Consider the following 25,811-nt stretch of genomic DNA (forward strand, 5'->3'; position numbering starts at 1 on the left):
AATATCCCACCTTAAAACTAATATACTTATTATTTCTCTCTTTTCTCTTTAAATATTTCAGTACTAATGAAATCACCTCGCTGTTAATTTGCCTTTAAAGTTTTAATGTATTACGAATAATGCGAAATATGTACATTTTAAACTTTTTTTATTTCATTGTCATGTAAGTTGTGTGTGCAAAATTTTTACTCAAATAAACATATAATACCAAATAAGTGTTTTATTTTTACGTGCAATATTAAGACATTATACACATTGATAAAAAGAATCGTAAAAACGGATCAATAGAAACATTTTTAAGATTCATTTTTTTCTAATAAACTCTTTAAATAAATATTAATAAAATAATTTATATTGAAGTACGAGTTAATATTTGATTTACTTATAGGTAATTATGTTTAACTGATAGTGGATTATAACTAAATGTCTTAAGTACCTAGTTAATACCATTTCATGAACAAATTTTAAATCATACATTCAAATTTTTTTCAATAATTATCATGGAATTATAAAATCAGTCTTTTACCACTGAACACAATGTTAGTAATACAAAAAATAACAGTGTTTCCGGAGGACATATTAAATAAGTTTAATTGACTATATTCAAACGTATTTTATTTTCTAATTTTTAAAATGATGTCGTAAATACGAAGTCTAATAATTATACGGTATAAATTTACCACACCGCTGAAACTAATGTTGTATTATCGTTATTTTTATATTGCAATTTGGACATTTAACATGCAACATTGCAAGTTGTCTTGACAAAGACAAACTTCTCGTCTGTCATGAATAATTGACACATGACAGAAGTCAGTGACATATATTAGTAATTCGTTAATTGCTTCTGTTTTTATTTATTAAAACTTCTATTTAAATTATGATAATTACCTTAACTTCCGTAGTTAATTTGGCATGTGTTTCGTAGCCGGCTTAGTCCAATTTTTTACATTATTAAGCCACTTACGCTGGTGCTTATTATCCTTTAATAATTAATAATTTCCTCGAATTTTATTTCAATTCAAAGAAAATTAATTAAAATGTACTGGTAAGTATCATTTTATCGTCTGCTTAATTAAAATAAAAAAAAATAATTCTTATTATATAACTTACATTTGTTAATAAGTACTGTTTTTTAATTGTATTATTGTTCATATTAAAAATACATTATACTTCTGTATTATGAAAACTGCATAAAATAAATTAAAAAATCTTTTGACGTTAATAAATACTAAATATTGATTTAATTTACACTTTTTTATTTATTACAGCATCATCAATTGACTATCAATCACATAATTGGACCTTCTCTACAATATAATAACAATAATACGTAACGATGTCTTAACAAGAATGAATTTTTCGTCAAAAAATGTCTTCAACTGCCTATTTTTTCGACCCTGGTTAGGTGTACCACTAGGCATATGGGTAGCAGTCTCAGTTGTATATTATTGGTGGTTAATATCTAGGATAGATGTTCTGGAAACAGAAAATAAAGTTATTAGAAAACAACTTACTTTAAATGATATGCAACATCTTATTATGCATGACAATCATTATCATGTACCACAGGTAAGATAATTATTTTTAAAAAAAATCAGCATCACATTGTATATCATTGTATGGCCCTTTGATTAAAAAGGTTGCATTCCCTTACTCTAGTATAGCATTGAGTCACCAGCACTCAGTATCTTGTTTTGTCTAGTGAGAAAAGTTGAAAAGTTAAAATATTATTCTTTTCTCAAGTGGAAATCAAACCTGCAACCTTTGAATTAACAGATGAATATTCTCATAGCTCCATGCTTCAAAGTCAAAAAAGTTCTAAAATAATTATTATTTTAGTTCATATTTTTTTCACTGCATTTCAGATACCAGACAAAGCAGGAACTCTATGTGAAACAGTTCACATAGCTTTAGTATGTATGGGGAAGTGCACTAGAATTATCACACCAATGCTAAAATCAATGTTACATCACCGTCAAAATCCAATACATTTTCATTTTATAGTTGGTTTAGGATCTATGCATACTATTAACAAGCTATTTGATACATGGGATCTGCCAGATGGTGAATATTTACTTTACTTTTCCATAGTCTGTATTAAATTTTAAAAGAATGATTTCTTAAGTTGTTTAAATAAAGAGATGTTTGAGATATATTTAAAATATAGTATTATAATTATTTAGGAAACATGAAATTTATAAGTTAAACAAGGCTATATTGAAAATATATATTTAAAGATTTCATTTTTGTTGATTAATATATCACTGTGGTGCTGTAGCCTGCGCATAGTAGGGTAGACATAGGGAACCTATTTTTAAAACACTCAGTTCCCCACTTCCTGCACAACTTTTGATATTGCGTGTTGATTAGCGGAGATAGCTAGATTACTAGTCTGATCAAATTAAAATAATTAATTTCCAAGTCAGAATCCAACCCATAATTGTCAAATTTTGTGGTCAGACACTATGCTGTTGTGCCAAAATGGTTATAATAACTAAATATGATTTTAAAATATTTAAATGATAATATTGAATAGCATTTAAATTACCTTAAGACTTAGAATATGGATATTATAAAATCTTTATTGTTTTACACACAGTAAAATATACATGTTACAATGCCCAAGACCGTCTCTCTGAAGTAAAATGGATACCAAATAGTCATTACTCTGGTATCTATGCCTTGGTAAAGTTGTTATTCCCCAGTATATTACCGAATACATTGAAACAAGTGATTGTACTGGATTCAGATTTAACATTTCTAAGTGATGTCGCTGAACTGTGGCACATGTTTAGCAATATGACTGATGACCAGGTAATTAAGGTTTTTATTTGCGTGTATCTAGTTTAGTAGGCAAGGGAAGTGTCTGAATAGTGTATAGATACTCAGATGTCTATTTTTGACATATAGTGTGATGGAGTGTAGTAAAAAAATAATAGGATTTGAACTTACTACTGATGTGTGACTATATATATATACTTACTACTTCTTATTTATGGGAATATTGATACATTTCTTTATTAAAGGTATGTAACCTTCAAATTATTAATTAATTCCTTAAAAAAAATCTATATTTTTATTTCTAGTTCTATTTTCGATAAAAACAATACATTTAAAATTTTTCTAGTATATAGGCCTAGTGGAAAATGAAAGTAACTGGTACACAAACACAGAAACAAGATGGCCGGCTCTAGGCCGTGGATACAACACGGGTGTAATGTTACTAAATTTACACAAAATAAGAGAACACACTGACTGGACAAGCCTATGGAATACTGTTATAAAGGAAAACTTGGAAAGACTTAAAGAAACAACTTTGGCTGACCAAGATGTGATCAATGCAATAATAAAGAAAAATCCACAAATAGTGTTTAATATTAGTTGTAAATATAATGTACAGATGTCAATGCAGACATTAGCTAAAAATTGTTATAAGGAGGATGTTAGAAGTGTGAAGGTATGGTTTTTTTAGACAAAATATAATAACTAATAAGTTAAATAATTACAACTACAATGCCTTAATGAAAAAAGGCTCGAATATCACTTGTATTAAAATATATATCATACACAACTTTCTACTCTGCTTAAGACATATGAGCGAAATATGTAGGTAGTGGAGTAACTTATCAAATTTTATATGCAATTTCAATGTGTATCAATATAATAGCTAAAATAACTTAATTTTTTTTATTTATTTTCGCATATAGAGTATACAGAGGGCCCAGTACAAAGGCATTGTTTTCCGCTAACCGCCCAAATTCGAGATATAGCCTATTAGGTAGCGGAACTTAACGCTGCACCTCGTCATACTAGTTCATGGATGTCATCATTATTTTTATACCAAGCCCATATTGACCCTACTCCTCAATCAAACCCAGGAAACCTCTTTATAACTAACATTATATGCATTATATGTGGAAATACACAACATGTTTTTTTAGATTATACATTGGAATTCACCCAGTAAATACAGTATTCGTATACGAGACGCTGAATATTTTAGAAATATCCACCAGTCCTACGTAAATTTTGATGGGAATCTACTGAGGGAGAAATTACACCGCTGTTCCCAAAAGGAGGTTGTGACATATAAGGTACCTAGCTTAGCTTGTGTGGTCAAACAGAAACAATTATGAGTGCGTGCCTTCACGCTCTTTCCCGCGTAGGGAGAAACAGAGGGATCGTACTGTAGAGACACTCCAGTTACCACGCGCCAGTTATCGAGACATTACGTGTTTAGTGGCAGAACTGAACTTGATCATTATCATTCACTGTATCAGTTTGTAAAAGCAATGTTTGTATGTGAAGTAGATGACTGTTTACATGATTATTGTAAGTTCGATTCCCATTCTATTCGATTTCGATTTCTTTTCTCTAAATCATTTAGACAGTTACGTAACTCAGTTATGCCATTCAACACGTAAAATCTTTTCTTCTTTTCTGACAGATTCACGGTGTAACACGCATATAATAGGGTAGGCAAACAGGGTAGGGAAGCTGTTATTAAGACACCCTCTTTGTCACTTTCCGCTAAATTTTTGAAGTTTTGCATAGAAATTATTAAAAATTAATTGTTGCTTCACAGATGAATCATTCAGATTTATGCCTAAGTTTTCGAGCAGCACAGCGCGTTAAACTCAGAACCCATCTTTACTATATGGATTATAATTATATTAATATTGATAATTTCGACGTTACACTAGTTTTACAACTGTCCATGGATAGGTTGCAGTTTTTGGAACGTTTGGTTAAAAATTGGGATGGTATGTACGTTTTTTTTCTATAGTATTTGCTAATTTTATGTTTTTGGTTTGTGTATCATATTATGTTCGCCAAGGTTATCTCTGAACAGAATTTGAACCAGACGGTAAAAGGTTTTCTTTTGAAAATAAGTTTATTATAATTTTTTTATTTACATATTAGGCATATTGTTGGGATAAGTTGGAAACGGTGGGAGCAAGGGAGATAGAAACAATATAAGGTTAAGAAAATTGTGTTGTGCGTGGGAAATTGAGTGCAATTTTACACTTCACTGCAAAAAATTCGAGATAAATGCATGCTTAGTGACAGAACTTAATGTGACGCATTGTTTTCTTACCAAAGATATGAAAATATTTAATTACCCCAAGCGGTAATAGAAACCACAACCGTCGCACTGATGACGATTCCATTTGCATTCTTTTGTTTATTCTCAAAGTTATTTAGTATTAGAGTAGTTGTATATTTATAATTATTTGTTTGTAGGTCCTTTAAGCGCAGCAATATATTTGTCAGATTGTGAAGTGGCGAAACTGGAAAGCTTTATACGTGATTGGTCGTCAACACTTAGTTCGAGAAACAATATAGGATACCATCTTGTTTTTAAACACGATTCGGTAACTGTTCTATTATTCTTACTATTTATTAATTTAATAAATCATTTAGTAAAATCTCTACTGTAAGTCACAATTAGAGTTAATAATTTTTTATTTTACTGGTATATTATATTCAATAAAAACCTGGTGCTATCTCCTCCTAACAGTGTTATAGAGTTATGGGCCAAATTTGATTTGCTTATACTTTTTTTTTCCTTAATCTTCTGGCAACACTGATTTCTGTTACTGGGAACTCTCTTAAATAATTTGACAAAAAACGAAATAATATGTATATAACTAACCGCAAATTACTAGTAAAAATAATAGTATTTATTTACATTGCAGGTTCATTACCCAGTAAATTATTTACGTAATGTTGCCTTAGAAAATGTTAATACGCCATACGTTTTCCTAATGGACGTAGATTTCGTGCCTATGGCAGGTTTATATGAACATTTGAGAACTGCTACTAAACTTATTAACCCCTATCCACAGAAAAAGGTAAGTTTTCTTTTAATTTAATATCGTTTTCATAAAAGGTTTTAGTAATTTAACAGACTTAACAAAATCTCAGATTAACCAGTACACTGTGAAGGCGGCAGCCTGTTTTCAAAAAATAATTGTTTAATATTGGTGCAGTACGGTCGACTAGTTGTGGCCGCCCTAAAGTTGCAGATTGCTGCGGGAGTTACTTATATAGACTATTAATATATTTATAGTATTTGTTCAATTTAAAATGAAACTATGGCTTGTTTTATAATTTAAATTTGCAGTATTTATATATCATAATTTGAGTAATAAAAACTGAGTAAATAGACTTTTTCTTTTTCATTTCGATATAAAAATAAGGTGAATTTTCAAAACAAATTTCTTACTGTTTGAAGTGAAGAGATGAAGAGACAGTGATATAACACTAACAATAAGTATGACCGTAAAATATCATAATTAAGTGTATTTTTAAGGTTATAAAAGGTTATAAGCTCACAGTGACTTAAATTAAACAAAATTAACTAAAATTTCTAGTGCTTAGTAGTACCGGCATTCGAAACTCAAAGATACCGAGCATCACCACCGAGATTCAAACAAGAATTACTCTCCCGCCTGTCCATTCTCCACTCAGGGGGTGATGTAGGGCCGTTCAGGGTTAGAGAGTGGCCCAAAGGACACAGAGCCACTAATTATACCAAATGGACCACTGCTAGTGCACCATATGAGGTAATAAGTTAAATTAAAATTAATTTAATTTAATGATAATAAAAATTAGTAATAGGTGATTTCTTGTAATAGTTTCATGCTGTATCTCCCACATTGCAGGATATGTAGAAGAAACATAGTGTTTACTTCATTCCCCATTTTCCACAAAATTTTCGAGACATTGCGAATTGAGTGGCAGAACTAAATATCGCTCTCAATCTTGTAACTTGTTACGTAATCAAAGGAATGGAAATATTAAATCTAACCCGTAGCATCGTTACTATAAATAAATATGAATTAGGAAAAAATATATTGTGTATAACATCTTAATTTTGATAAAATTATAGTGTTTAAAAGTAAAGCAAAGCCTATCTGAATGTACCAAATTAAAAGGGAACATTTATAATTAAGCCATATATGAAAATTAAAACTATTGACTTGTATTAAGTAATCAAATTTAAATTTAATATTTCTCTATAGATCTTAAACAATAAGATATAAATAAATAAAATATGGATAAAAACATTATGCAGGTGGAGTGGCAATCTGACTACGAGCCCTATCTAGTAGTTCATCGATCAGTGCCTAAATATGACACTAGGTTTTCAGGCTTTGGTTGGAATAAGGTAATTTTATTTTAAATATATTCTTTGTTTTTTTTAACCTTTCACCTTCTCCCTGCTTTCTCATTGCACACATTTCCTTCTTACATCTTATTTTAATTTGTTTATAATTATATACATTGATCAAAAAGCGCGGTGTTAAGCTGTGCTATATATAAAACACTTGGAAATATAAATGTCTGGAAATTGAGCCAATAATACATAAATTAGAATACATTCATAAGTTAAAATTTTTATTATTATACTAGATTTTAAAAAATACTAGCCGATAGAATGTTCAAAAAATCTATTAATTAATAAATTAAAAATGAATCATAGTTAAAATGTAACAGAAAAATTATACAAAGCAACCAGGGTAACATAAACTAAATAGAAGTTTTCACCCACAGGTGTCCCACAGCGTTGAACTCCGCGCGCAAGGTTACCGCGCGATAGTCCTACCCGATGCGTTTGTAGTGCACACCCCGCACGCGCCGTCACCCGACATCACGGCGTTTAGAGCCGACCCGCATTACCGCATGTAAGGATAGAGCTTTATATTATTGTGTCTTTTTTAAGTCAAGTTTAAGAGTAAAATATCTCTACCATAAATTAATAATATAATAGCCTAAGAAAATATATTAAATTTGATATTTTCATATATTTCAGATGCCTTGCTCTATTGAAACAAGAATTCATGGACGACCTCAAAAGAAAATATAACGTTACCTTTGAAGATACCAAAACATAATAATAATTAATAATGTTTGAGATTATTATTCAATTTTAGAGGCTATTTTTTCTAGTGTTTTTATTTTTATTTTAATGATTTTTTATTTATCTGTATAGAAAATAATTAAATGACGTCAATTTTGTATGTATATATATTGCATTATAATATACGCGATGGTAGCGGGTTCTTACGCAGCTAAATAAAAATGAAACGTATACAAAGTACGGGCGACGAGTAATGGCTACCCTGAAGTAAAGTTTTATGTACCTCATATGCGTTGTTCACTCTAGAAGAAAATAAACAAAAGTGAGAAAAATCCTAAAATCAAATCTTCGCACCGCAACCATCTATAGCTAACTTCAGGGCGGCCATGACTTGTCGAGTGTACTGTACAATGAACTCCGAAATTATGTAGGAATCGATTGATAGTAATGATAATACAATTTTTGATTTTCTTAAAAGATAAGTAATTATTAAAAAAATATTTCAAAATTCCAAAAGACATTCCTAGTTTTTCTTAAAAAAATAAGAAGCTTCTTTAAGATCTTAATATCTATTATAGCTGTTATTGCAAAAAGTATATTTAATTTAATTCTAACAAAGCCTAAAAAGAAAATTCTTTGTGGGTTCGATGCCTACTAGGGGCATCAAGACGAGAAAATTACCGGGAAGGCCTAGTCTATTAAATTGATCCAAATATTTGCAATGCTTCCAGAATTCGGCTTAAATTGGGGGAGGAAGTGTCTTATTGCAAACGGAGTGTCTTAACACTAGGTTCCCAAGTTCCCTCTGCCTACCATGCAGCGACCTCTAATTTTGAAAATTATATACTGAATTTATATGATAATGTATGTAATTTACGCGAATATTAATAGAAATTTTTGTAGTTTTATAGACCAATTTAAAGTATAATTGTTTATTATTACTTTCTTTATTATAATCATTTATACGGGACGCTTATCTAGTAAGCTATTAATGGAAGCTATTATCACATAAATACATTTAGATTGAAAATAAAATTGATATATTAACTGCTTTACATAATTTTGTATGGGTACAATAAGAAAAACAATGAAGATAAATAAAGTAAACTTCATTATATATGAAATAATATATATTTATATTTAATTTTGTATAGATATAATAGCTTTAATTTTAGTCATTGCTTTAGTGACTTCTTTTAAAATATAGTTTCTATCTAATAAAATACTCTTTCTCTCTACATTTATTTTTCTGTTCATTCTATGTTCTTTATAATTATACCAAATATTTTATTTGCATGCGCTTATTTTTATATTGCCATATAAGTTTCTATTAATGAGTCTCGAGTTAAAAACCCTACAAATTATAAGCTAAACCGTGCATTTACCATAATACTTTTTGTCATTGTCTCTCTATACATTCTTAGACTTTTCTTTCATTATATTCATTGTATGTTCCTTTATAAACTAAATACTTCACACAGGGCACAAGTGGGTGACTGTAAAGGTTACAGGTTGTAATAAAAAAAAATATAGGACATACGTATTTTTTTTTCTAAGAGAGGAAAAGCATAATTATTATCTAAAAAGTTGTCAAAGAGTGATTTAAAAATATCTTGCCTAGTATCATTTTAATAATAAATTAATATTTTTTATATTATTTATGACAAATTAGTATAGTGTCGTATATTTTATCACACGCTTGTTTATTTGCCACAATCAATAAATCTTTTTTACAAGTTCTTATTAGTTTTATTTACATACTTATGTAATCCATTATCTGACTTAATAATAAGTTTATTTATATTAAGTATTATAATTATTGAAGTTTTAAAATGTTGTTTTAATATTTCTTTGACTGTGTGCAGATTAATTGAACCTGCTAAGATTTCATTTTATTACTCACTGTCTGTCCACTTGAGACTCGAACAAATTATTATTTAGTACAAAAAGAACAAATAGTATGAAGGCGACGTGTTTCTCCAAAAATCTTTAGTAATTAATAATTGCCTTACCTTCGCGAAAGTATTTAATTCCGCAACTATCACATCCAGTTCTATCATTATGTATTAATGATTGTCGAAGTAGTTTAAATCGATGATGCCAGTCATAGTGCAGGAGTACAAACTGTGACTGTCACGACTGACGCGACTGGTTGTGGGTTCGATCCCGACGCGAAGAAATGAAATATATATTTAAATTTATATTTCCATATCTTCACTCTGGTGTCGAGGCAAAACGCGGCGTTGAGTTCCGCCACTCAACACGCAATGCCTCCAGAATTCCGCGGAAAGTGAGGTCGGAGTTCTTAACACTAGGTTCTGTGTGCGATATACAGCATGAAGTTGATTTTAGAACTACTTACATGTGTAAACATGAAATAGTAAGAAAATTAATAGACCTCTGAACTAGCAATTCTAGATTCAGCAGTAGCCAAATAATTATTGCTCTTTGGATTCTCTTTCGATATAAGAAGCCAAAGGAGAACTATAATTTGGAAATCAAGTTCTTGAATATCTTTCTTCAGCGTCTCTACAGCTTTTTTAGCAGTCACCAAAGGAGAATTATCATTCATGGATGAACCCCTAGATTCTGTTTTTTGTTTTATCATTTCCACTTTACTAGTTAATTCGTTTAATATTTCCTGCCTCTCTGTAACCCCCACACTCACATCTTTATATTCGTTGGTCACTTTACTCAATTCATCTAAAAGAGATCCATATTGTCGTACTAGAGGTTCAAATTGCTCGTTTAAAACGTTTTCTCTTGCTGTTATTTTGTCCATCACAGAATTTATGTTGTTATGCAATTTGCTTAATTGGGTGCCAGTAGTTTTGAATCTATCGTATAGTTCTTCTTTGTAAGATCTCATCTGAGCGTGCCTCGCCCTCCAGTCGCGACCGTCTACAGAAATTTTCAATCTTAACGCTGGAGCTACTCTTTCCAATTCAAGCTTCCAAGCCTCCCAATCATGAATTTTACTTGTACTTGTCTCTTTTTCGTCTTTTTCAAGGAATTCACCTTCTGATTCCTCCGAGTATATCGCCATTTCTTCTTCAACTTTGTCCAAAATTATTTCAGTCTCGTCTTCGACTTGATCAACGTCATCTGGTGATTCATCCTCGTCAGGAACATTTGTTATTGGTTGCTGCCACTCGAAATTTTCATACTTAAGTGCTTCATCCGCTAAAGCATTTAATATGAAACACACTTGATCACCGTAGCCTTGCTTCAATTTGTGAGACGAAAAGTCTACATTAATATCCTTGTCTCGTAATACATCAAGAATAGATGCGATTGTAGAATTCGGGTCGTCCTCTTCGTTAGGTTGGTCGAACGTCTTACCGGTTTTCCGAATGAGCCACGCCGCCGCCGACGCGAACACAAAGAACTGCTCGCCTGGATTCGTAGAAGTTGTGAAGTAGTACCGGCTCAGTGGTTTCATTTTGATGTCTGGTCGTAACTCTGTGTCGATTTTGAGAATGCGCAGCTTGTCCATAATATTAAGATCCATGATGATTACACAAAGAGTTTGTGCTCTTTAGTGAAACGGATCTCTTTTAATGGCAAAGGTTAATGCTTTTATTGTTAAATGCTTAAACACGTTCACCAAACGTCAATATTGTATTGTTTGCTTGTTTTGCGTTGCTATGGTAACGGAATTAACGTAACGTTTACCGCTTCAACCTACCGCAACTCTGAGACAGTATACAATGTGCTTAACTTAATTGTTACTTATATTTTTTTCATGATTTTAATAATAATAATAAAATACTATAGGTACTTCATAGCAATTATTAAAAAGATGTAATATTTTTAAGGAATTTTAGTACATTGATTTATTCACAACTGTACCAATATTAGGTACATATAAAATATTTTCATACATTTAGTATCGGCGTTTAAATTTAAATTAGTATTTGGATTCCACAAAGCGCAAGTTTTGGCACCTTTATTATATTTCAACAGCCGCTGAAAGCTGTCGGAGCCGGCAACACTCCAACACATGGTGAATGAAGCTTGCCAATCAATAAGTGAATAGAAAACATAATATTCTTGAATATTGGCTTAGTATGACTCTAAACGAGATGACTGTGGGGTCGATTCCCACTCAAGGGAATGTGTCGAAAGGCGTTAAGTTACGTCACTCACCTGTCTGTCTCGAAAATGGTGCGTGTGGAAAAGACTATCCTTAACACTATGAAAACAATATAATAAGTAGGCTCTACCTATAGACACGTAAATATTTAAAAACAACAATTATTTAACTCTATATACTCCAGAACCATATATTATCACCAGTTTTGTCTCTATTTTGGTGTTTTACTCTCTGCTTAATAGCCTACAGTACGGTCAACAAGTCGTGGCCGCCTTGAAACTGTAGATGACTGACTGATTTCTTACATTTAATTATTATCTTCGCAAATAAATGCGCAAAAGTTCAAAAATCTATCCTCAGGATCGCCACGACTTGTTGAGCGTACTCTCTCTCTCTCTCTCTCTCTATCTCTTTACCTATATTGTCACAAATATTAAGATTCAATATTATATATATGTCACACCTCTTTTATATACTAAACTATGGTTTTTTGTATATAGATCGCTATAAAGAAATTGTATGTATATGAATGTAGTATTTTACATATAAAATAACTAATATATTCTAACTATTGTGCAACATCCTAAGCTATGTATATTGTATAGGCATACTGGAAATGTAATTTGCAACATAATTAACTGGCCGGTGATTTATAGGCTTTTAAAATGGCTATTTCATCTTTATTAATATTTTAATGTTAATTAACATTGCAAATGGAATTCTAAGTGGATTTACATATTTTATATTATAATGTTTTACGGTGAGGCAGTTGTGGCACAGTGTGACAGCTTCTGATGGTCGTAGGTTCCTTCCCCACTTGGGGGAATGATTATATTTAAATAAAAATACAAAAATTAAATCAGCTTCACGCTGTATCCCGCACACAGCAGGGTAGGCAGAGGAAACCTAATGTTAAGATACTCAGTTCCCCTTTCTGCCGAATTCTGAAGGCATTGCGGAGGTATTACTTGGAAGAATTTTGATTAAATATATAAATTTATACGCATTTTATTAATTTATTCTCAAATAGTAATGATTATGACTAAACAATTGCATAACACGACCAGACTTAGACAGTCTAATATAGCAAAAAGCCTTCAGCTACACTTATCGTACAGATAAAATCTCACATCGGCATGTTTGGCCTTAAAATAAAAATAAACCATTTTTCTATTGCACTTCGTGTATAATTGATTCGGATATACCTACTTTATTTATACGTAAGTAGGTTGCTAACGCTCTGTGTCATACAGATGAACAAACTGACGAACTATTAGTAAATCAACATAATTATAAGATTTGTATAATATTGCAGTACTTAGTGGCGTAGGGGCATAAGCGTATGAATGTAAACGATAGAGGTTGTGGGTTCGATTCCCACTCATTTTTCATTACTTCGCTCTCGTCGAAGCAAAGCTCAATGCTTCCAAAATTCCGCGGAAAATGGAGAACGGAGAGTTTTAACACTAGGTTCCTTCTACGTACACTGCTGTGTGCGGGATACAGCATGAAGCTAAAATAAATATTACTATTTGTTTTTTTTAGTTCTTCTATAATTGAATATAAACGTAGGTATTATAACGATAAACCCGTGACTCTACGTAGATTGCGTCATTGTTTAACACGAATTTTAAAGGTATTTACAATAAAAGTAATGTAAATAAACAATGATCATTTCCATAAATATAATTGTTTACAAATGACTTATGACGTTTTATTGTGTTATTCTAAAGGAATTTGTACATAAAAAATGCTAATACTTAATAGGAAATTGGACGCGGATTTAAATTACACATCATTTTTATACGAAACTTGAATCTTCTTGACAAATTATAGCTATACTCGTACTTATTTTCAATAAAAAATAAAATTTCAATAAACAAAAAAGTGTAAACGGAAACCATATACACCGTAAAGCGATGTAAACGCGGCATATGGATAAGATAGTGAGATAAATATTATTAAACAGTCAAGTTTCATAATTTAATGTTATTTTTAGAGTTAGGGTCTGTATGTCAGTTCCGTGGCGCCACGACTGCGCCTGCGTTCACCTTGTACAGTCGCCACCATTTTATTTCGGTGCATTTAATTGTTTTTACAAAATCATATCAGAGATTTAAATTAAAATGTAATATAAACATTATTATGTTCCAGTTTATGTGTGTTAAAAATTCTGAAAAATCGTTGTTTAATTTTATCATTTTTGTAAGTAAAATGCTTATTCGACACACATTTCGATTTTTAAACAAAAGTATATTTACAAATGAAGATAAAAAATAACAGTGGTTAAAGTTATAAAAATATAATATTGGCTTTATTAGTAATTGTTTTAATAAACTAAATATTGAATTAAGCTATAAATATATAATATCAATTTTTCCCGTAGAGCGTATTTACAGTGGTTACTTTCTACAGGAAGGAAAAAGCATTGTTATCTGTTTCAATAATTCCTCTACGGAAACAGCAAGTTCATAAAAAACAATCCTTCCCGTTTAGAAAGCAATGACAATAGCCGCGACGCGTCGACGTCGAGCTCCACCAAAAGCTCGATCAAATGCTAAAGTTCATAACGAAAGTTTCAACAAGGCCGATTAAGCAACGCATCGGGCTGGTCGATTTCACATATAAAACAAACAAAAAATGAATAAAAGTTCCCCAATAAAGAACGGCTTTATCTCGTATTACTGACGCGATAAAATTAGATTCGCCGGCGACGGCCTGCGCCGGCGCAGTCGCTACCTCGCCGGCCCGCGCTCGCGACGTCAGCCTCAACGGTTATTTACAAAAATATCATTGTTTTACATTCGCGTTGTGTTAACTATTTTTGTGCAAGTGCTATACCCTCTGTGTGTGTTTCTGTGCGTTTTTCTCATAAACAAACCAAGCTGAATACTTATGTGCATGCGCTGAAGTTGCAAGGTGAGTGTGCTTATAAGGTTCGAAAGTCAACTTTTCCCGACTGGAATTGACGATGATTTATACGGAATTTGGTTTTAACTCATACGACATCGTGTTAGCGGGTCACACCTTTCATCTATGTATGAAAATGTGGGTTAAATGCAACATAAACATAATTATGTTGGATATCACACGTAAATAATATAATTATATTTTTATATATATGTGAAATATTAATTATGTTTTAAAATATTAAAATCTAATAATATGCTTAATACAGTTTCTCGTAATTGACATCAAAAGTTTACGATTTTTATTTTCTTTGTTGCAATGATAAGATTGGGAGAGGCTTAATGATAAAAATTCATTTGCTAATTAGTGTTTTTATGCGAGTTGTGTAAGGTGCGTTGATCAAAATCAAATATTTATATCTGACACGGGTACATATTTATATATTGGATTAAATTTTATTTAATATTTTTTTGACATTAAAACGTTTTTTAATAACCTTACTTCTTTTGAATAGAACCATTTGTAATTAAATAATAACAGTATGTATTTATAAATCATTTTATACACCATATCGAGAGGCTTCAAATGTTTTTGAAATAAAACTTTAAAACGGAAAGAGAAAAGTCTATTAGTTATCGACTATCGCAACACAATATCGTAATTAAATATAAGCAACTCTAATGAGAATAAGTAAGTTTACTTCTCATATTGTACTAAGTCAGGAGGGAGTCTATATCCACGGGCGTAGGAAAGGGGGAGCCGCGTGCATTTTTTCCCTTATTTGTGTTGTAAGCTCTCGCATACGGAGTGGCGAATCTTAACGCCGCGCTTTACCTCCCAGAGATATTAAAATATTAAATATTTAATGTCCTCGAGTGGGAATCAAACCCACAACCTTCCACATTTACAGTCACAGGCTTGTGCCCATGCGGCACGACTGGCCTCAAGTGTGTTAATAAAATAATTATTAAGTGTAAGTGTTAATAAAATAATCAAATGTTTTCATATTAAAATATTGAAGAAACGAGCGTTTATGAATGAATATTCCGTATTCTTGCAGCCTTTATCTATACTAATATAATAAAGCGGAAGAGTTTGTTTGTTTGTTTGTTTGTTTGTTTGTTTGTTTGTTTGAACGCTAAGATCTCTGGATCTACTGGTCCGATTTTCATTGTTTTTGTTTTGTATGAAAGCTGCATTCTTCAGAAGTGCTATAGGCTATATAACATTACATTACACATACATACTAATATATTTTAAAGTACATTCTAATTTGACATGCAATTTATTCTGCCATGTTAATAACAACCGTCGTTGCTACGCGACCGCTACCGCGACGTTTTGATATTCATCCTTATGAAAATTAATATAATAGTTAGTCACTTTTAACATTTTATCTTGAAATTATAGTTTACTGTATAACATACTAATAAATAATTAAGGAGATGTCACTGATTCCAAATGACCTAGCCACCTAGCTGGCGGCACAGTATGACCGACGCGAACGGGCAGATGACGTTGACGGTTTTATAAATTTTCATATATTTTCGAACTTTATTTGTTTTTTATAATTAATTTAAAATACACTTTGAGTCTCTTCTTATTTTATTTGATATTGCCCGCTAAAATTATCCTACTTAATAGAGAGAAATGTTTAGTTATTTCGTAGAGTCGATATCTATGTACGCACGTACGGAAAACTTTAGGTACTTTTTCTAATATTAAGAATACCTATCCTTTAGTTACTTTTAATCCTTTTGTTAGTTCATTTCAATAACTCAGATAATTTTTTCTAATAATGTGTATCTACTTATTATTCTTTTTGATTATTTGAGCTTATATTTTCTTACTAATTCTATTGAGAATTGAAAATAATTTCATGAATATATTTAATAAATATTCTTATAGTTGAAGCAGGCGTAGCCGCGTCCGGGTCCACTAGTAGTAGGTAAAGGAACAGAACAGCTATTGTTTATGTAAACAATGACACTCGTCCAAATAATTGACAGAAAAGTGCGACCTAATCTCTTTTCGGGAAACTGAAGTCAAAAATTGTTTTTGTATGTTTATTTACTTATATGGAGGCGGCCATGACTGTGGCCTTATATTTTAAGATAAGTAATATATTTTGACCATTGTGACTCAATGGCAGTGGGTTAACATTGCAGATTTGATTTCTAGTCAGGGCGATAAAATATTTTAAAATGAAATAACTTTGAACTAAACCACACAATAATTAGCATATTATAAAATTATTATAAACTAGCGGACCCGGACGCGGCTACGCCTGCTTGAAATATAAGAATATAATTTCTATAGAAATATAATTTCAATCTAGATGAAATGCTAAAAGTGACTATTATATTTATTTTAATAAGGATGAATATCAAAATGACGCGGTAACGAACGCGGTCGCGTAGCGACGACGGTTGTTATTAACATGGCAGAATAAATTGCATGTCAAATTAGAAAGTATTTTAATTTATTAGTATATATGTGTAATGTAATCTTATATAGCCTATAGCACTTCTGAAGAATGCAGCTTTCATACAAAACAAAAACAAAGTAAATCGATCCAGTAGATCCAGAGATCTTAGCGTTCAAACAAACAAACAAACAAACAAACAAACAAACAAACAAACAAACAAACAAACAAACAAACAAACTCTTCCGCTTTATTATATTAGTATAGATAATAAAAAACATATTAAAAATAATTAGAAGTAATATCTTGACACTAGATTCTCTCTATCGTTCTCTAAAGTTCTTGAAATAATATTTATCACTTATTCTATTGATATATCTACTTGTTAATTGATAATATAATATCTGCAATTAAGTAAGGTAAGTGACTAATAGTTATTACAAGTGCTTTTATCACATTATACAGATAATAAATATAACATAATATATAATAATAGATATATAGGGACTTTAGTTACTCATATTTGTTTTCTTTGGTTTTTTTTAAAGATAAGAAAATATTTCACTACATAAACTAGTTTAACTAGATAAAGTATCGAAAGTGGAAAATTGGAAGTATCTTTACCTTCAAGCCACTTCCCCATACCATAGGGATAAAACCCAAAAATAACGTTGACGATTGACCATTGAGCCTTTAAAGCCTCATCTCTTACATTAAAAGCATAATATATTTGAATATATACATGCATTTGCATATACCTATATACATATATAATAACCACGCATACTGTCAAACGGCGAGCTCGCCGAGGTCAGGCAGAGATATTCTGGGCAATCTGCGAAATCGCGGACACGTAAAAAATTGATCTAAGAATAAAAATATCTTTACAAATGAGTGTTCATTTGCTCAGCTTTTTATAATATGCTAAAGAGAAGTGACACACGAACTATTGCTGAGGCGAAGTTATATTTATTTTTTACACATTAGTCAGTTTATTTAATTTTATGTATAGTAAAAATAAATTGTAGTCGCACAGGGGTGGAAGTGTGTGTACTGTAAACGTGACAGATTGTAGGTTCGATTCCCACTCCAGGAAATGAAATATTTGATGTTTTCATGTCTTTGCTCTGGTACCAAGGCAAAAGATCGGTGTTGAGTTTCGCCACTCAACACGAGATGACTCCAGAACTCGGCGGAAAGTGGGGAACGCTACGCTCCTTCTGCCTTAGCTGAAGATGAAGAACACAGCGTAAAGCTGATAAAAATATATATTTGTATATATGCTTAAAATGTATATATGCTTAAAATTAAAGGTATAAAATTAAAAGAAAAAGGAAGAATATTTGGAAGTAATTGTTAAAGAATGTTCAGCTATGTTGGAATTAACATTTTTGTTTTTCTCATTTTGTATTTAGAATAAATAAATATATGTACTATATCTACATTTGTTAAGTGCATTCCACATTAAGGAAAGAAAAATATTTTTTTAGAAAACGTATAAAATTATTAACGTAACGAGACTTAAACACGCGCCTCTTAGATACCACCCAATGGCTCTGACCACTAAGTCATACGTTCTTAAAAAGAAAATTTCTATCAAAATATTTTAAGTACGTACTAAGCAAATAATAATATACTACTTATCGAGAGGAATATACTCGTATTAGTACAACTGTAAACGTAACTGTTATTTAGTGTTCATATTGCTCGCGGCATTTAGTCATTGCTTGCTTAAGCTTACATTAAGCTTAATGCTATACAGACTGACCGGCAAAAAATATAATATTGCAATACGAAATGATGAGAAGTCATAATATTAATTTAACACATTTTAGTCCATAACCCCTTCAGAATACGACGGTAAGTGGGGAGCGGAGTGTCTAAGCACTAGGTTCTCTATTATCCTGCTCCATGCGGAATACAGCGTGAAGCTAGAGAATAACGTAACAATGTTTTTGTGACATTTTTGAAAATTACTTAATGTGACATACCGCAGTAATTTCCACAGCAAATAATTTTTCTTTCCTTTTATACACACCATGAAAAATACATTACATATGTTTTAATTCATTATTGGTAATTACCAAAAATAGTAATTATCAAAAAAAAATCAAGCTCCGAATATAAAAAGGGAAACTAACTTATAAGGAAGTGTAATAATTTTATTACTTAATTATTTTCCTTATGAGATCTTACATTTTATTTGTTTTGACAATAACTTGTAGGTATTGTAACAATCGTTTAATGTAAATTTTGATCAAGTAACATTTAAATGTGATCAGCTTTCAAATATATAATAGCCCAAGATCCCAGGCTCCCAAGACCTACATAATTCTAGCAAAGCTAAAATTTCGAGGATTATTAGTCTAATATGTAGTTAATACGGTATGTGTACGTTCACGTTAGTAAGTGCGAAGACTATTAATACTCAAAATGTCAGCTTTACAAAATGGTGTCAGTCTGGAGGCTCTGGAATCTCACTCTATAATGTTAAAACATCACAACCAAAATTAATATTTTTTTTATACACTTAATAAATAACATTTAGTTATTCAGTCGTATTCATTGAATGACACAATAATTATATCGCTATGACTAAAGTCTATATATAAAAGATAAGAATAGCCCAACAAGATTAGCCCAAGGTTGTTATTAATCAGTAATCAGAAATACTTGTAAAGTTAATAATGGAAATATATAACTTTATGTTAAATCTTTCCATATAAAACTCTTCCATAACCGAGTGACTGACATATCTGTCAAAAACTGAAATATGCCATATTGGTTCCTTGGAGAGTGTAGGTACCAAGAGAGTATTTCACAAAATTTCTACAGGGACAGGAAAAACAATATTTTACTTTTTTATAGTCCACGCATACGAAGCTTTACGTGCTCTTGTAATAAAGTTCTGAATATCGGATGTGACCTGACTGGACCCAATGAGCTGATGAGCAGAAAAACAGCCCCCAACATTGTGTACATTAAAATTTTACTTTGGAGCCTAATATTTACATTTTTAATACTAGTACCCTCTAAATGTAATTTTAAAAAAAGTTTAAAATATACATATTTAGTTCGAAGGTAGATTTGTATCTACATAGATAATAATATGTATCCACTCTTCGTTCTTCACAGAATTGCGTATACTCGTATAGTGGTAGATATCAGTGCCACTTTGTCTAAGAATACCACTTTACATATTTTAATGTAGTTATTGAATCTTAACAATATACCGTATAAAGATTTCATTCAAAATTGTTTTATATGGATTTTAGTTTCAGAAAATAATTAAAATTCTAATTTATAAAATTTTATTAGTAAAAAAACTGTCTTTTCCTCTGGATACCCTCTCAAAAAACAATCAATGAGTGAATACCACAGATTAGACAAACTACCAACTAAAAAAGACTTAAAAAGCCTCAATCACCTCCATTTTAACTACAATTTTATTACTTCTATTCTATATTGAATTGAAATAATTAAATAGTAGTCTCATTATCAGTAACACGTCGCATTGTTGTCGCCAAGTAATATGTAGCGAGCATTATCAGAACAGGTTTGGAAAGCGGTGTCGTCGACCGTTCTATCAAGCCGGTTAACTTACATCTGGGTTTTGGAAACGTTACAGTAAATGTCACTCGCCTTTTCTATTTCGCTTGGTTCATTATATTTTCTTGTAAATATCTTGTTCTTCCTTAAACAGAATATCCATTCCATCTATCCTTCATTCAGGCTTTTCGCAAATAGCAGGGAACCTAGTGTTAAGACACTCCGTTTTTCCCCACTTTGTTAATTATTTTTTTAGACATTGCGAAATGGAGAAATAACACCAATTTATAATATAATCGCTTCCCCGAGTGGAGATAGCATCCACAACCTTCACGCTTATAGTCAGGCTTTGTCCCTGCGCCACGACCTCTTCTTCTTCTTCCCTGATTGAGGAAGTTTTGTGATATTTATAATATAATTAAAATATAAACTTAAATTGCAAAGAAAATGTTAAACAACTAAAAGATACTGAAAACCACGACGAAATTCAATGGACACATCTAAAAACATGTTATCAATTTGCTTTGATTGGAAAAGTGTTTTAAACTACGTTAAGTGATAACACGATAACACTGCTTTTGATAGAGCTATCAATTATGCATCATAAATGTATCAATTTAGCCCAAACAATGGTTAATGGTAGTGTAATTGGTATGACACACAAAATATACGGTTTTTTAACCGACTTCTGTAAGAAAAGGAGGTTATCAGTTCGACTGTTTTTTTTTTGTAAGGAGCTTTCGATTTTATTAGATTAATATGTACATGGTAAACAATTTTGTTTTGTTTAAGGATATACATCCTTAAACAAATGATGTATATCCTTAAACAAAACAAATTCTTGCTTCTTGGGGGATACCCCCCAACAAGCAAGAATGGTAGAGGGAACCTAGTAAAAAAGATATATAAATATAATATAATAAAAAGTATTTTATATAATATAGCTACTTTGATTCTTTTAGCTTTGCAATCTTATATAATATAGGTGGCCATTTTTTTCTACAATTTTATTTCTTACAAAGATATGAGAACCCACGACCTCTGCTTTAGAGTCTCTGCCTAATATTTCACCTTTATGCTTATAGTAATACTTTTACAATTAATTACAATAGATGCTGTACTCCTTATACCCTCGATATATCGGGATGCCAATCACGTCCATATAACATGAACGTCATTAAGTCTTGACGTATCAAGAAATTTATTGACACAAAGATGCCAATGGAATTTTAATACCAGAACGATATATGTACGTACATACGGACAATGCATTTTATATTAGTATATAGCATCCCGGGGTTTTTGGCACTTCCTTGATCTAGACACTTATCAATTAAACACGTGACTGTACCATCATTTTGACGTTTTTTTTTTATATATATATAAGTAGTATTGAGCCCGTGGGCTGTAATGCGAGGTTGTGAGTTCGATTCCCACTCGAGGAAATGAATTATTTCCATTTTCCTCACTCGTAAAGACGTACGTTACTAACATTTGCTTCATTTCCGCATTTTGATAAAGACAATATTTAAAGTAGTGTTTGCACAAAATTTTAAATCAATCTATCAAAATGATAAAAAACTTTATACGAAACTCAAGAACTTTCACTCTCTTAGTAGAATTATATTTGTATAGAACGTTTCTTGAAATTTCTCAATGGGAAGTGTTTTCTCCTAAATGCACTTTATTTATTATTTTTAACATTTTGTTATTCTAATAATATGAAAAAAGATATATAAAAACAGTTTTAATATATACAATTGATTTAAAAACAGCATGTAACACCTTTGCGATGTCATTGTACAAAACGTATTAAACTACACGAGTAGGTTGTGCGTTAAAATCCATGTAATAGCGCGTAAATAAAAAATAAAAGAAATGTCATACGACTATTTTTTTCTTCCTCCTGCTTAAAATGTAGAGTAATCGCGAAAATAATATTATTTTTTTTAGCTTCAAGCCATAATCCAGTAGGCAAGGAAGTTTTAGAGTCAAAACACTTCGTTCTTCATTTTCATTGATACCAGAGCGAAGAAACAGAAATAGAAATTTAAGTAAATATTTTCACTTCTTCGAATGGGAATCGAACTCACAACCGTCGCGGCCGACTGCCTCCAAATTTTAATAAATTTTCAAATAATATAAGAAAAACCAAGAGTTTCTTATTATTCTAAAAGCATTAGATACCGATATGTTCAACAGAGCACTCACGACGAGGAGATAGTTCATAAGACACACGATACACTCGCATAGCTAGTGTTAAATGAATCCTAGGGTATCACTTACCTGACTTTTACTATGACTGAGACTAAATCACTTTTTCTTTAATATATTGATTTCTATATATATATTATGTTTTTCTAAATTCTTTCTCATATATTACTGAATGATAACATACACTGTTCTTTTTTAATTAACGACGAAAAATTAAAAAAAAAATCAAAAAGAGAGTTTTCGTTCAATCAAACGTTCAGTAATATAATTATAATATTTATATTTTGCGTAATACAATTTTAGTGTACCTACTTGGCTATATCTTTAATTTGAAAAAAATCTATTTGTTTAATAAATAACTTATCAGTATCTGGCCAATTAACTTGTCTCTACTTCAGACAGATCAACACAAACTTTTACCTGTGAAACTTAGCCAGCATAAGAATATTTACTGTAAATTTTATAATATTCATTTACATAGTATATTAATGAGTGGTGCAGCGACACACGGGTGTGACTGTAACGCGACGGATGTGGGTTCGATCCCCACTCGAGGAAGTGAAATATTTATTTATATTTTTGTTTATATTTCCATTTTTTCGCTCTGGTGTCGAGGCAAAGAGTGACGTTGAGTTCTCTCAACACGCAATACTTCCAGAATTCCAAAAATTGAGGAACAGAGTATCTTAACACTAGATTCCCTCTGGCTACCCTGCTGTGTACGGGATACAGCGTGAAGCTGATTAATTATTATAGTAGATATATTAATAACAAAAACATTATATTTGAAAGTATCAAATTGATAGTTTAACAAGTAAAAAGTAGTTTTTATAATCAATTATGGGTCCATCAGTCAACCGCGTGTGGGCGCCCACGCTAAGAATTTCACCTTGACTCGTGAAAGCTGCCGTCCGAATTGATACGTTCAATATTATTATCTCATTAAACCAATTGCAACATACTACGAATTAATTGAATTGTTGATATTTTGAAGGGCAAAAGCCATATTGTGTTAACTATAAGTTTATATATACATACATACATAAAAAAAGATGTATATATACAATGAATTTAACAAAATATATAATTTTTAGTATCATTGTTTCTTTTGTTTTTTTTATGTCCCTGCACATTGCTGGGTAGGCAGAGGGAATCTAGTGTAAGACACTCCGTTCCCCACTTTCCGACAAATTTTTGAGGCACTGTGTGTTGAGTGGCGGAACTCAACGCTGCGCTTTTCCTGCTTTCCAAAGAGAAGGAATGGAAATAATAAAAATTATATTTCTTCGAGTGAGAACCGAACCCACTACCTTCGTTTACAGTGGCACACTTATGCCCCTACGACAGCCTCGGCCTTTTTTTGTTAGTATTTATAAAAAATACGGGCATCATAACCATAAAGAAACTTAAATTCATTGAATGCTGAAAGACCGTCTAATTATTTTATATATTTTGAATTCTGGTACTGACTTTTTAAAACACTTTTAGATAAGCAGTTGTAAAATTATTATTAAAGTACGCTTTTAACATTTCCATTTTGTATTATACAGTTAATGTTTTTAAACTTTAAATTTAACACGGCAAAAAGAAACATCGTAAATGTTATTTATACTTACTACAAAAGACCGACCTTGAAAGATAAACGTGACGATGGACTGTTGCAAATACTGAATTAACCGGATAAAACTTGTTACCCTTTTGAAATAGTTCGACCGGTTGGATTGTTTACAAAGATCATTCCCTGAGATCCTTTTAAAATTGTTACAATTAAAAGCAAAAACTGATAATAATTTACATTGTTTCGTGCACCTTTACGTATACCTAAATCAGCTTCGCGATGGAACCCGCACACAGCATGGTAGGCAAAGGGAACCTAGTGTTAAGACATTTCGTTCCCCACTTTCCGCCGAATTCTGGAGCTCCCCTGCGCCAAGACCGGCCGTATGCTACATAAGATATGCCATATGCTAGATTCGAAAGCTTCGGAAGGCTGAAGTGAAATGAATGATTTTTGAGCAGAAATACAAAATATTATCTATGTATTACTTACAATTTACTTTTTTTTAGCTTCACACGGTAACCCTCACGCAGCAAGGTACGCAGAGTGAACCTAGAAACCTATTAACAATAGGACACTTCCGTTCCCCACTTTCCGCTGTCTTTTAAAAACAACAATATAAAAACTAATTATAATTGCTACATAATATAAATTTTGCTTGTATCTGTACGTATTGTACGACCTGTATTTAGTTCAAATATCAAAGTTATAGCGTAGCGTAATTCATTATTTCCATAATATTATAATAATTTTGCATTAAATCGCAGAACAAGTATCAAGGAGCACGTTAAATTAAGTAATAGTCCTTCAAAATGCTTATTTAAGTTAAATGTCGAATAAATTGTAGTACAAGTTAAGGTTTTAGAAAGGAACTTTTAGTTTTATATTAGTTAAAACCTATATATCTCATAAGGAGTAATTCTTATGCTGTCCCAGATTACAAATGAAGTAAAAAATGTTAAAGCTTTTTAGAAATTATAAAAAACGCATTTTTTTATACGTGTCTATGACAGACAGTATTAAAAAAAATATATTTAACGTTTATTTTTTAATTAAAACTAAGTAACTTGTCAAACAATTTAACCGTTACTCAGTATTTAATTTAAACATAAAATGAGTTGAAATATTCATTCAAAGCTGTTTTATACTAATAGTTTAACCTTGTCCCGTTTTACAGTTTACGGATCGT

At 31.2% G+C, this 25,811-nt stretch overlaps 3 protein-coding genes across 3 annotated transcripts in view; 2 read left to right on the forward strand and 1 right to left on the reverse strand.

Annotated features, from left to right (window-relative positions):
- The first annotated feature begins 1,272 nt into the window (after window positions 1-1,272).
- Window positions 1,273-9,609, forward strand: LOC146533039 (xylosyl- and glucuronyltransferase LARGE1-like). The gene is made up of 12 exons (XM_085196319.1): window positions 1,273-1,572; window positions 1,869-2,067; window positions 2,603-2,817; window positions 3,131-3,460; window positions 3,945-4,097; window positions 4,589-4,766; window positions 5,248-5,378; window positions 5,703-5,858; window positions 6,381-6,572; window positions 7,085-7,177; window positions 7,564-7,694; window positions 7,823-9,609. Exons 1-12 carry the CDS (start codon window positions 1,354-1,356, stop codon window positions 7,902-7,904), a joined length of 2,079 nt encoding a protein of 692 aa, XP_085052445.1. The 5' UTR covers window positions 1,273-1,353; the 3' UTR covers window positions 7,905-9,609.
- Window positions 9,610-10,186: 577 nt separating this feature from the next.
- IFT57 (intraflagellar transport 57) lies at window positions 10,187-11,468 on the reverse strand. Its single transcript, XM_085196320.1, has one exon. It carries the CDS (start codon window positions 11,379-11,381, stop codon window positions 10,260-10,262), a length of 1,122 nt encoding a protein of 373 aa, XP_085052446.1. The 5' UTR covers window positions 11,382-11,468; the 3' UTR covers window positions 10,187-10,259.
- Window positions 11,469-14,675: 3,207 nt separating this feature from the next.
- LOC146533041 (myosin light chain kinase, smooth muscle-like) overlaps window positions 14,676-25,811 on the forward strand; it is a 31,017-nt gene continuing 19,881 nt past the window's right edge. The window contains exon 1 of the mRNA XM_085195695.1: window positions 14,676-14,885. The gene's annotated coding sequence lies outside the window, so the exon portion shown is untranslated. The remainder of the gene's footprint in view (window positions 14,886-25,811) is intronic.

The sequence above is a fragment of the Heliconius melpomene genome, chromosome 13 (assembly GCF_056956725.1).
Source record: "Heliconius melpomene rosina isolate 202511_hmr_F chromosome 13, ASM5695672v1, whole genome shotgun sequence".
In the NCBI taxonomy this organism is placed as follows: domain Eukaryota; kingdom Metazoa; phylum Arthropoda; class Insecta; order Lepidoptera; family Nymphalidae; genus Heliconius; species Heliconius melpomene.

Bases quoted from the DNA above. Each gene is read 5' to 3' on its own strand.
- LOC146533039 (XM_085196319.1), top strand. From the start codon at position 1,354: ATGAATTTTTCGTCAAAAAATGTCTTCAACTGCCTATTTTTTCGACCC. The intron at 2,068-2,602 runs GTGAATATTTAC...TTTTACACACAG, and splicing joins TACATGGGATCTGCCAGATG to TAAAATATACATGTTACAAT. The intron at 5,859-6,380 runs GTAAGTTTTCTT...TAAAATTTCTAG, and splicing joins ACCCCTATCCACAGAAAAAG to TGCTTAGTAGTACCGGCATT.
- IFT57 (XM_085196320.1), bottom strand. From the start codon at position 11,381: ATGGATCTTAATATTATGGACAAGCTGCGCATTCTCAAAATCGACACA.